The sequence below is a fragment of the Xiphophorus couchianus genome, chromosome 6 (assembly GCF_001444195.1).
Source record: "Xiphophorus couchianus chromosome 6, X_couchianus-1.0, whole genome shotgun sequence".
Classification (NCBI taxonomy): Eukaryota; Metazoa; Chordata; class Actinopteri; order Cyprinodontiformes; family Poeciliidae; genus Xiphophorus; species Xiphophorus couchianus.
Genome location: NC_040233.1, coordinates 6,007,104 through 6,020,129, shown reverse-complemented (window position 1 = coordinate 6,020,129; position 13,026 = coordinate 6,007,104). Strand labels below are relative to the sequence as shown.

At 42.1% G+C, this 13,026-nt stretch overlaps 1 protein-coding gene across 1 annotated transcript; it reads right to left on the bottom strand.

Annotated features, from left to right (window-relative positions):
- Positions 1-3,311: 3,311 nt before the first annotated feature.
- On the bottom strand, positions 3,312-10,376 carry LOC114147017 (uncharacterized). The gene is made up of 6 exons (XM_028021529.1): positions 9,469-10,376; positions 8,580-8,785; positions 6,767-6,937; positions 6,465-6,617; positions 5,757-5,823; positions 3,312-5,646 (listed from the first exon to the last, which is right to left on the bottom strand). The coding sequence occupies exons 1-6, from the start codon at positions 10,127-10,129 to the stop codon at positions 4,082-4,084; spliced, it is 2,823 nt and encodes a 940-aa protein (XP_027877330.1). The 5' UTR covers positions 10,130-10,376; the 3' UTR covers positions 3,312-4,081.
- Positions 10,377-13,026: the final 2,650 nt, after the last annotated feature.

Sequence of the window (13,026 nt, the reverse complement as noted above, 5' to 3'; positions counted from 1 at the left end):
GCATACAGCTTAGTCTGATCTCAAGGGGGCCACACTAGTAAACTCATTGCAAGATTAAATAGAACTAAAACAAAAGTGGACTTGTTGATTTTTATATTAAACGAATTTCACTTTTACCAAATATATTGTGAATAACAGAGTTTTTAAGAAAGGTATGGGCAATTTCGACAATACTTTTACTCAGTTAAACATTTATTAAGTGCATTATGCATAAGAACTGATCACAGTGATTGCACAATGTTGCAAAAACATTTATTCATTATTAACTTAAAACATTGTCCTGCATGACAGAATACATTAAACAGATACAAATTAAGAAATTATTTAAAATCAATTTTCCACATCTGGGAAGCAATTTGAACAAATTATGTGACTTCACACATTTGAAGTCTTTAGTGGCAGCTGTTTCAAACAGACGTTTGATTAAGTAGATTCCTCACCTTTCTTGTTGATGCATAAAATGTATACATTTAGAAAAACGTACATACAAAACATGTATATTTTACTCAACAAAACTCTTTGTTGTAAATCTGTTACTGACTAGCACTAACTTTAACAGAATGAATTCAGCAAATATTCAAAGCTTCAAAGTTTCAGAGTCTCATTAAAGTGCTTATATGTGAGCTTTGAGCGCAGCTTTGTTTTATTTATATTCATTAGTGACAAAATTTGCTCACCAAGGCAGGTAGTCCCAAACATGGACATATTTGCAGCCAGTGCTGTCAGTTTAGGACAGCCTGGTGGGAGACACTTGTAAAATGTGTCCAAGCCAACTGATGCAAATTTGTCCTTCAATTCCACATCACTCTGAAAATCAATAGTTCAAGTTGCATGTCAACGGGCAAATCAGAAGCTCTGACTGTGAGCGGTGAGCGAAAAACTGAGAGTTCTGTCTCGAGTTCACTGAACACTGAAATGCAGCATCGCTGTATTTCACCGCAGCATCACTGGCGTCAACATCTTTTTGTTTTATTTCATTGTTATTTTTAGGAGCAAATATGCGTTGGGTCTTTGCGTCCTTTTTGGTCAGCAGTAGTTTCCCCACGAAAACTCTATTGTGGAGTTCCAATTTTTGCCAGTGTCTCCTTATTGTCGAGTCGTAAGAACTGAACTCAACCCAGGGAAGATGGCTCGTAGTAGACTGCTAGTTGGTTGGCCTAATGGATGAGGCTCTGATGCAGTATTAAAAATGTTGTTAGCTGTAATACGAAGGTTCCCTGCTGTTCCACGTTTTCTCCATCTGTAGATAATGTAGATAATGACTCTCACTGTGGTTCACCAGAGTCCTAAATCCCTAGCAAAGGCTTTGGAAGCATTTTCAAGCAGATACACATCAGTTTGTTTAGATCCGGGGCGTGACGCGTTACTTTTTAAGATGTTTTAGCCTACTTTATGTTATTTCTTAAATCTAAAGGTCTGGCAGTAATTAGTAATAAAAAATAAAGTTTTTGATTTAACAAAGGGGATTTAAATTCAATTCTATATTGGGATTTGGTTTGTTTTGAAATCCTTTTCCACCTGATAAAAGTCCGTCATTCGAAATCTGCGTCATGGAAACCTGTGAGGGAATGTCAATTGAAGTGTCCAAGCTACAAAGCACTGCGTTTGCAACATCTGCTATTTTATAGCACAGCTCATGGTAAAGTAGCTCAAAGTTCTTCAGTAATAGGAAAGTTGCACGAACATAAAAGTTGCACAAACTAACACCTTCGTCTCTGAAATGTCGTCCGCCTTCCATTTACACCCTGCCTTATAAATCACGCAGCTCCATAATCAGACTTGACAGCCGATCTGATGACAAATATTTTTATTGCATTAACAGCAAAACATCAAATATACACGTCACTGTCCGTTTTAAATAGGCTGTTTGTTTTTACATGGCCTCAGTCTTTCTTTCTCTTCATATTTAAGCCAAACTCTGCATTATTGGTACAGTACACTCACAGCAACAAGACTGGCATCTAATGTAAAACACATGCCCTTAAAATGAATAGAAACCAGTGTTAAACAACTGGAGTTATCTGGAGGCCCTTCGGCGTAACAAGAGTAGGCTGTCTGAATTACTTAAATATACAAAAAGAAACAACAGCAACTAAAAACATGCAAGCTGAAGACAATTTAGAACAGAAAGCTGAAGCTTGAAAGACTGTCTTATGGGAATAAGTGAACAATAACTATGTACAAATAAACCACTGGTTTTCCATTATATAAAAGATCAATTCTGTTTCATTAAATATCCTGTAGTTCATCTAAACAGATTTAAAAAAAAGTAAATTGTAGCTGACTACATCATCAAGCAGCTTATGGAAGAAAAAAAAAATTAAGAGAAATGTAATTTCTTTGTTTTGCCATCAGTAGGCGATATTTACAAGATATTTTCCAGGTGACAAAAACTCTGGGAGCGTCTGCTACACAACGGCAGAGTGAAACGGTACGGAGGAAACAGCGGGCTTTTGCTGTGTCTTTTGAACTTCAGCGGGGCAATGAACTCTGACCTTGTCCTGAGGCCGGGGGGGAGGGGGGGGGGGGGTGCACAGTATGGTGCTTACTGCTGACGAAGTACAGACGAATGATTTATGTTCCACCGCATACTTCACCGTGAGCAACATCCAGTTTAAAGGCCTTGACGTTGTTGGATTAATAATTGTGAGACTGTAGGCCACTCAGTTTTATAGCTGATCAACCAGCTTTAAAACTGCATGTAAAATTAAATGAATATGAATAGTTGGAGTGGTAGGAAGTTTACTTTGAAGCTGGTTTATGTAACTCATAAAAGTATTTTCACCTTCCTAAAATAATAGCCAAAGTCATTTTTTTGCCAATAAGTGATTTAAGCAAAAAAAGAAAAAAAAAAAATCAGTTTTGGCAAAAAAAAAAAAAAAAAAGACTCTGTCCATTATTTTTAGGAAGGTGAAAATATTTGGGGGGTTTTTACACATATTTGTTAAAATGATCACTTTGATGCGACAGTATAAGCTTAGACAGATGAGCTGTGAAAAGCTCAAGTTCCTCCATCTCATGCCGGTGCTGCTACTGCCGTCTGAAGAAACGCACCGCTCCGGTCAAAAACAACCAATCAGAGCCAGGAGGAGCATCTTAGTGCTGTCAATCATGCTTGTGATCGATAGCGACATCCTGGGTTTGAATTCTAGCTTGGAGTCTCTTTCTACGAAGCTTACCTGTTCTCCCTTTGCATCCTTAGATTCGCTCCAGGTTCTGCTTGGTAATAGCTAATTGATGAATGGATGGCTGGAAGCTTTATGCAATAAATAGCCAAGATAGGAGTTAAAAATGAAGCCAATTCCACTAGATTCACCTCCTGCTAACAGATGTATTTATTTGAGTCATATAATTTTTTGTTCTTAGAGTACTAGATTATGATTACAATATAGGAAAATAATGAAACATCCCCATTGGATGTGGATTGAGGCATTGCCAGTACAAAACCTCCCAGAGTAAAAGAGGGGCTTCACACCAGAAAAGTGGCAAATGAAACATCTAATATTTCAAGAGCCAAATGAGTACACTGCAAAAACACAACATTTTTGCCATGTTTCGTTTGTCTAGTTTCTAGTGCAAATATCTTAGCACATTTGAAATAAGACAAAAACTAATTTAAAAGTAACTTTTCAGGAAGATATAGGAGCTATAGGAGTCAATAATTCTTTAATATTAATGAAAACGTAGATTATCTCACATATAACATGGGGAAAATGTCTTATGCGAAGTAATCTGCCAGTATTTATTAAAGTCAATATTAAGAAACGACAGACATGAAACAAGTTCCTGGATCTTGCTGAAAAGTTACTTGTAAGTTGCTTATGTCTTATTAAAAATGTACTAATATATTTGGATGAGAGACATAAAATACTTGATAATATTTTCTGTTTTTGTGGTGCAGCAACTTTGTCATTTAACTTAGAGGTATTGATGCAAATGCTAAGTGAAACTTTCGGGTTAGCATTTATTACCTTAAATGACAATGCGTCTGAGTAAGATTATGAATGTTTGTGGCCTTCTTGTTAAACTCAAATAGGAAGAATCAATATGGGAAGGTTTTGGCCTTTCTGGCTGTTTGTTATCATGCTGCCACCCAGACCGCTGACACCCCACTTCCTGCCTGGTGACTGATTTGATTGACTCGTCCACGTACACAGTCTAGGATGAAGAAGACAGCTGTGCCATTATAAACCTGAAAGGATGCTCGTAGACTCAAGCTGGCCCACTGGCACCCCTCAAGCATCTGACCCGCCACCTGCTGGGCTATGGGTACAGGCCGCAGACCCTCTGCTTCACGGCCCCCTTCAGAGTCACTCCGCCTCAGCAGAGTCACCTTGACCAAGTTGCAGGAGTGAATGAGTTTGAGGTCCAACGCCACACTGACTGTGCCACTCTCCCTGAAGACAAAGTCCTTTTTCTGATTCGGAGATCCTTTCCCCAACAGCCCCATTTGCGGCACCTGGGGGCTGGTCTGGTGGAAGAACAGAGGCTTGTTCCGTACTGCTCCAGATGGAAGGCCAGTGTTGGCCACAGAAGCAGTCATAGAGGATGAGATGGCAGCAGGGACCCAAAATAGACTGAGAAGACTGATGCCGGACTCATCGCCAAAGAAGCGTACATTGCACTGAGCTGGAGAGAGGATCTCAAAGCCAATGGCATCCCCGGGACTGACTGTGGCGGCTCCAGACAGAGATATAGATGTGTCTCGGTAGTGAACCCCTGGTTTGAAGACCCGAAACATCTCAGTGGAGGTTCCATTTTTGTTGAGATATGCCACCAGCTGAAAGCCGTCACTCACACAAGCTTGGCCCATAGAGTACAATGCTTGCTGGAACACAAAACGCACAGATCCGTTCTCTGCGAAACGGATCCCTCGACTGTCGTGACTCAGCCCCACTACGTAGGGGTCAGAGGTGGAGGAGATGCGGAAGGCCGGGCGGTAATTTGTGTGGTAATGTGCAGAAACCACGGCCTGTGCTGTCATGGCAACAGCCCCGGTGTCATGAGAGAGCCAGAGGAGGGAGAGCATGGCTGCAGAGGTGTCGTAAAGCTGCAGACCTTCGCTGCTTTGGTTGCAGTGATGGCTGGCGCTCCGAAGAAACAGGGACATAAGGTGACCCGGGGCGACTTCCGCGACCCCACTGATGCTGACGCCTTGAAGAGACCTTCGTTCCTGGTGCTCCACCCGTATGCCGCTCAGGTCACGGCCGTCGGACCCGTCTGTGTGGTTTACACGTAGGCAGACCTGGATGAAGCTACGGCAGCCGTGACCAAGCGACAGAACTCCATCGAGCCAGACCAAACCGTGCTGCTTTAGGACCATCTGCCCATCCTCAGCTGAAACCAGACCCATGTCGTCTCTTCCCTGTATGTGAAGCTGCGCGCTGGGGAAGGCCTGACCCAGGATCTGGCCTTTTGGACCCTTCAGACTTATGTCTCCAGACCAGGAGAGCGACAAAGCAGGAACATCGGTAACGGAGCCGGAGCAGACAGCGTCTGTGACTAAGGTGCAAGGGGAAACAACTGGTTCCCCATCGCACTCGCTGCAGGCCTGACATTCATCCATCTCAGAGTTGTAGAAGTAGCCGTGGCCACACATTCCAGAGTTGGCGTCACGTACCGTCATACCCTGACACTTGAATCCGCCTGGTGATACGACAGGAAGCAAATTGGACAAGTAGGAATAAAAATCCGTCAATCGGAAAAAGGAGAGAAAATATTGCAATGTCGATAAATAAAAGCATGATTCATCGTACCTGGAGTGTTAATGCACTTCTGTTTATCTCTGCACAAGTCTGATATTTCAAGACATTCATCTCGGTCCTGTAATAACAACAAACTAGTTGGAGCCACTGGTGGCAGTGAGCAGATGATGAATCAAGACTCTGCCTGCTTGTTCCCTTTACTGGAGAAATACAGTCCAACCATTATTTTGTGTTTTGTTAGCACATAATAGCTGACAATAGCTGTGTTTCCATTGGCAGTGCAATTATGGGAATTGGAACTGGAAAATAAATTTGCTAAATGGAAACATGTTAACTTTGAAAAAAACTCACATTTTTCGAGAGAAGGTTTTTATGGATGAAGTGGCTTTTCAGCAGAATTGAAATGGGTGTGTATTTCACAAATCTCCAATATAAACACTTTTTTGCATCTCACGAGTCATGTGACCTGTGTGACGTTACTACCGGTGGAAAAAACAAAGAAGGAAAAAGCGGTAGGAGGATGACGGTGGGACATGTTGTTTTTTTAACAACTTATCACATGAACAAGCTTATTCACGTGTGATTTTAATTTCGCATCTTATTGAATGGAAACACTGCAATTTCTAAATTTAGTTTTTTCGACATTAGCAGAGTATTGGCAAAGTTTAATGTTTAATTTTTTTTTTTTTTTAAAAGTCCAAACTGGCATGACTCAGTTGAGTTAAGAAAGCCATTCGTCGAAAGCGTAAAGTTGCAAACCTGGCAGATCCTGTCAGCATGGACAGAACACTGGGCGACCAGGAAGAAGCCAGGAGGGCAAACCGTGCACTTTTCACAGCCAGGATGTCTGCTGCTGTAGCTGCAGTACTCCTCCGGACCGCAGCTCCCACAGGCCAGCTGGGGTTGTCTCACCTGATCACATTAAATGCAGTAAACTGAGAATCCCTGAACCAGTAGCAGGACCGAAGCGTTAATCTGGTGCGATGGTTCAGGAATCTTCCCTTTTTTAAAAATGTGAGGCAAATCTAGATATCTCAATGTCTAGAATAACATGAACTCACCTCCATCACACTGGCCTCCATGTCCATTTTATGCAATGACATAGCTTGTTGTGTTCGATGGGGTCTGACTTGCCCACTCAGGGTTTCCATGTGACTGTCCAGCTCCTCCTGAAGGTTCTGGAAGGACGTCTGCTTGACGGTGTCCATCAAAACGCTGTACTGGGCTTTTACCTGCACACATAAATCTCTTCAGTTCGGTGTGATCATTCGACAGACGTCACACTTTGAACACAAAGATGCAAAACAACACATCCATTCAAGGATTTAGAGAGACTTCAGAAAGACTGGGGCTGGACTCAGTGCATCAAGAGACAAACAAATCCTACACATGGGCTGCAAATGTTACATTTCTCGTGTCAGGCCTCTCATAAACCAGATCTGGACTGTTGCCTTCTTCTGACGAAAACAAAGTTTGTGTTTTATTACGTCAAGTCAAGGTCCCAGAGTCTGGAGGCAGAGTGGAGAGACACGGAATCCACGTTGCTCGAAGTCGAGTGTGAAGTTTCCACAGTCAGAGATGATTTAGGGTTTGCCATGCCATCTGCTGGTGTTAGTCCACTGAAGTCCTCTGCGATGCAGCTGTCTACCCGGAATGTTTAGCACACTTAATGCTTCTCTCTGCTGACACGTTTTGTGGAGATGCTGATTTAATTTTCCAGCAGGATTTATCACCTGCCCCCTCTGCTAAATGTACCAACATTTGGTTACGTGACCATGGTGTTACTGTGATTGTCCAGCAAACTGGCCTATCCTGAAACCTAAAGAGAAGCAACGCCATACTGTCAAGAGGAAGACGAGGAACTCCAGACCCAACAGTGCAGATGACCTGGAGTTTGCTGTCAAAGCAACCTGGCCTTTCAGTACAACCCAGCAGAACCACAGACCAGTCACTTCCATCCCACATTGCTTTGATTGATTCATGCAAAAGGAGCCCCAACCAAGTTCTGGGTGAACAAACTTCTCAGAAACCTCACATTTCTGTTTAAAATATGCTTCTTTTTTTTTTTTTCATTGACCTTATAGATTATCCTGAATTTGTGAGACACTGAATTTTGGGTCTTCGTTAACTCTAAGCCATAATCATCAAAATGACAATAAATAAGGTCTTGAAAATTTTACCCAATGTGTAAAACTTTCCACACCATGTCTGTACAGTCAAAATAATGCTGGAAGAACTCTTAGAACTCAACTTTTAGATACAGCCCAGATCCAGCGCACCAGAACCAAGTTGTTGAATTATATCATCAGCTTAGGATCAACTTATACTGGGTTCTGCTAATGACCTTCTTTTTTGATTTAGGAGTACTGAAGAGTGGAAACCTGAAGGTTGCAGGAAACTGAGGATTAGGGTTTCAAAATTAGATGTTACGGGTTTGAAAAGAGGCTTGGGATGAATGTTTACAGATGTTTTCTATCCAGCCTCTATGTCTCCAGCAAACATTCTTCTTTACAAATTAGCTCAGGGTCAAACTCCAAAGGATCAGCATGATGCAATTGCATTGAGCGCTGGTGCTACGCAGAATTGATCCCTGTGAGCTGAATGCAAATGAACTTAGTACTTTTCATGAATTTGTTTTTTTGTTTGTTTGTTTTATCTCACATGAAAAGCCAATAAAGTACATTCCAGTTTGTGTCAAAATTTGAAAAGTTCAGCGGGCGTGAATAATTTTTTTTGCAAGATTGATGCTTGACACAGATTCACTCCTGGAATCAATCGTTCTTTTTTAGATTTTTTTTTTTTTTTTTTAGATCTGCTCTTCTTATCGCCAGTAACCAAACATTAATCATTCCTCATCGATCGCTGCAGACATACTTGCTCCATCTGATCGAACATCCTCCTCTGTTGCTCCAGTATTTCCCTCTGTTGGTTAACGAGCGCCCCCTGCTGTTCACTGAGGAGTCTCTGCAGTTCCTTGACCTCGCTCTGTTGGCCCCTGAGGGCCTCGACGAATCTCTCCTGGCCCTTGGATAGCTGCAGCTGCAGGACAAGAGCGTCCTCTGATGGAACCTCGTTGGACCCTGTGGGGAAGAAAGAAACTTTTTATGCGACTGTATTTTTTCCCCCCCGGATTAAGAGGCATTTTAATGACATAACATAAATCAGACAAAGTTCAGGGCTTCCTCTCACATGTGATTAGGCCACTGTTTTAGGAAGGTGAGGATATAAAGCCTATATTTGCACACTTATGCTAACCACAATCAGAGTTTGAATTGAATTTAAATATCATGAAACGTGAAAACTTCCTTGATTTTGATAAACCAACCCCGCCGGCTGCAGCCTATCTGACCGCGAAGTTGGCTACTGTGCGCTGCGCTGCTCTAAGGACTGAAGGAAAGCCAGAGATGATAGTCTGAAGTACCTAAGGAAGGTTAAGTTAAATGCATTTTTAGTGCAAGCCCGTTACTATATGTTGCATTTCTACGAACAGCAAGACATAGATTAATGCAATGGTAATTGCATTTTCAGAAGAGTGTGTTAAAATATTTTCAGAAGAGGAAGGGATCTGAGGAAGACATTAAACTTAGATGGGGATGCTCAAAATAATTTACTGTGCTCTAGTTCCCTCAAGATAGAAATGATAGTTATCTGTTACTATGACGTGTAATATTTAAATATTATTAACCCTTTCCCCCAACTCCAGACAGCCTTCCATCACAAAGTTTTTTAAAAAGTCCTAGAGGAAGTCTCCTCTAACACTCACCTGGCATCATGTCACATGCCAGCTGTATCCAAGCTCCACGATCCAAGCCAAAGTCCGGGAGCTCGCCGAGAAACTGTGCAGCCCTGTCCGTCGCTTGAACGGGAGAAGAGTCTCGCCTCCCGTCGTCTCCAGCATGCGTCCTGCAGCCGCTCCCGACGCACTGCTGCTGCTGCTGCTGCTTTTGGCTCGCCCTGTGGGGCAATTTGCACCCAATCCCTTTGCACTCTCCCTTGTCATCATCGGTCCCACGATGAGAAACGGTGGTCGGACAAGACCCGCCGGAGCAGCCGGGATGAAACACCTCCGCCGTGATAGTCCTGGGGTTCGTCCTCCTGGTGCCATCGGTTCCAAAGCCTCCGTGTTGACTCTGGACACCGCTGTAGGAGGATATCGGGGTGCTTTGAGCTTGGTGGCGATGGCGGAACTGACCGTCTTGCTGGTAGCTGGGATAAACCTGCCCTGTCCTAGATTGCGCAGCGTGGTGTGGTTGCCTTCTGGAAGCGGACGCCTCCGTGCGCCCCTGGCAGTGCGCTCCGACGCACGGTCTGCTGCTCCACTCCTGGCCTGGGAAGCAGCGCGTCCCCCGGCACCCCTCGGGTCCGCTCCCCGAGCAGAGGGCAGAAATGGAAAGGAGCACAAAAGTCGCACAGGCAGTCTTCATGTTGCAGTTGTTCCACGGGAGAAAATGTGCAAGGGGGCCCCGTGGGGACGGTGGCCAAAGTTTTCACGCGTCCAACTTCTCAGATTTATGGGCCCCGTTTGATCATCACGGCGAGGAGGGGGAAGAAAAAAAAGAAAATCTTTCTGCGCAAATATCTACATAACTCAACTTTACTGCACTGGTTCAGTTTGCCTCCATCGCGCACGGCTTCTGGCTTCTATCTGCCTCTGGCCCACATGTGGCGCTCACTGCTCCTAATTGGCACCAGGCTTTGCTCCTAGTCTTAAATTAACCCGTAGCTTTCCCGGACATACCTCTCTACCGAGTCACCCCGTCCCCCAAATATCCCATTTGGTTGACAAGTTTTAACATTTGTACCCATCGTGTCCAGACATTTACAACTTCAAAAGGAAAGAGGGACTTTTCAGGAAAACATTTACCTTCTCTCTTCACGCTTTTCATTTTGATGAAAGGATCTATTTTGTGGGGGGGTTAACAGGCCGACGTGCTCTAGGGATTATAAACTCGTAAGGCCATTCAGACTTTCATCTTGCTTGAATTCAAAAGGCTGCGGTGGGACTTTTGGAACACTGTCTTCTTAAAATTAGAGCCAAAACTGTTAAGTCATTTTTATGATAGTTCATTACCACTCTCATTTCCCTTCACTTAAGATTAAAAATTGCTTGAAAATGCTTTATTACTTCTCATAAGCCTTCACACAAGTCGTCATTCTTCGAACATCATTACTATAATCAGTTCCTAATAGTAAATGCACACTAGATGCTGACGTAAGACTGATACCGCAGTATACTCATAGTGGTCAAGCGATTCAAATATATTTTTACAATTCCTTTGAACTGTTAACTTTTTTAATATGAGGCATAGGCCTATATATACACAAAACAACAAGTTGGTGTCAAAATGGCAGTTTTTAAAATTTCCTGCAGATTTTCTCTAAAACAGGCACCACGTTCCTTCAGTTCATTTCCATTCAGTTTTATTCGTCCGTGATGGACAACGTCACGGTACATGAGTAGCACAAATAGACTCACGTGATAACTCACACGACCAAATTCATAAAATTCAGTTCAAATTCAAACATACCTTATTGAGCCCAGCCAGAAAATAAATTCACACATGCTCATAAATAAATCAACATACATACTGTAGGTAGTAAAAAAAAAAAAAAAGTGCAATGTGACCATCAGTAATAAGGGCAAGTTTACAACATAAAGTAATAATGTACAGTTATTAAAAATGGCATATTCATATTTCAAGGAAGGTGCAGCATGGAAGGCAATTTAAAGGGGAAAAAAAGCAAAAGTTGTGCATGTACACATAAGTGCGTAAAAAAAACAACAGCCTATTGACAACAGGAATGTGCAGGAATGTTATTTGAAATGAGAAAAACTGCAAATATAAAGATTTATAAAGATTTATTGAGTGTGTTGGGAGTTGTGATGGTTACAAAGAGGAAGGGTCTGACCTAACGCTCCTTCGTACACCCAGGATGCAGTGTTAGGTTTGAAAACCTCCCCTTCTCCACAAGTTTATTTTTGAATTATTTGAAGAGCACATTAATACGTTATCACGGCCAAGCGGAGCTTCGTTGACCGACGGGTCCTCGGGTCGGGATCGGATCCGATGGATTCGTGGATGGTTGTGTCCAGAACCAGCATGCGGCGGCCCTGGTTGGACAGTTTTGTCAAAGGAATGTGTCGTCCAAGGATTCTGCTCGCCATATTTTCTTTCGTAGTTGTTCTTATTGTGTTGCCTTCCGAGGAGAGATCCAAACACACTGCGCCGAGTGAGAAAGGAATCCGGATGTTCAAACTGTAGTGACAGGCAAACAGCTTGATCCTATCCAAAACCCCAAACCCTCAGAGAAACAGTAAACATGTGTAGTTTTTAAAAATAGTTCTTACATATTTTATTCTTTAACTTCCTTTTTAATATATTTTCTTGCATCATTTCCCTTAACAGCTCAAAATTATTTTTTTAAGTTTTATATATAGGTGGATATAAAATAACCAGGAAGTATTGCGTATTTGAAACATTTTGAAACTTCATTATGTAATGTCAAGTGTACAGCATTACACTTTACAATACAAATGTTTTTGCAGTGTACCTCACTGGCACACTGCAAAAACACCAAATACTACCAAGTTTTTTTGGTATAACTTATAGTGCAAATACTTAGTACATTTGAAATAAGACAAAACTAACTGATAAGTAACTTTTCCATAAGATATAGGTTGTTTTAAATCCATAATTCCTCAATATTGATTAAAAAATAAGTATTAGTTCCACTGGCAGATAATTTCACTTAACATAGGAAAAATGTCTATTAGTGAAATGATCAGCTATTGGAACTAGTACTCTTTCATTTTAAGGAATTATTGACTTAAAACAAGCTTCTATATCCTGTTGAGATATTATTGTAAGTTAGTTTTATATTATTTCAAGTTTACTAAGGTATTTGCAGTAGAAAGTAGACCAAAATACTCTGTAAGATTTGGTGTGTTGTTTTTCTTTTGGTGCATCCCTTGATTACATTTATCCTCTCACATGACAGGGAAGCCATTCCTCTTAGCCCAGGGGTCTCAAACTCCAGTCCTCCAGCACATCTAAAAGTTGCAGGGCCGCAGTCCTGCAACCTTTAGATGTGGCTCTGCTGCGCCACACCTGAACAGAATAATTAGGTCATTAAGGCTCTGGAGAACTGATCTACACAAGGAGGAGGAAATTAAGTCATTTCATTCCAGTGTTTTGTACCTGTGGCACATCTAAAAACTTCAGGACTGCGGCCCTTGAGGACTGGAGTTTGAGACCCCTGTTTAGCCGCTCTCAAAAATGGGGAAAAACAAGAAAACAAACCATTCAACCCAGACAGATTT

Coding starts and splice junctions, on each gene's coding strand:
- LOC114147017 (XM_028021529.1), bottom strand. CDS start 10,129: ATGAAGACTGCCTGTGCGACTTTTGTGCTCCTTTCCATTTCTGCCCTC. Junction 6,618..6,766: donor TGGAGGCCAGTGTGATGGAG/GTGAGTTCATGT, acceptor TAATGTGATCAG/GTGAGACAACCCCAGCTGGC. Junction 5,647..5,756: donor GAAGTGCATTAACACTCCAG/GTACGATGAATC, acceptor TCGTATCACCAG/GCGGATTCAAGTGTCAGGGT.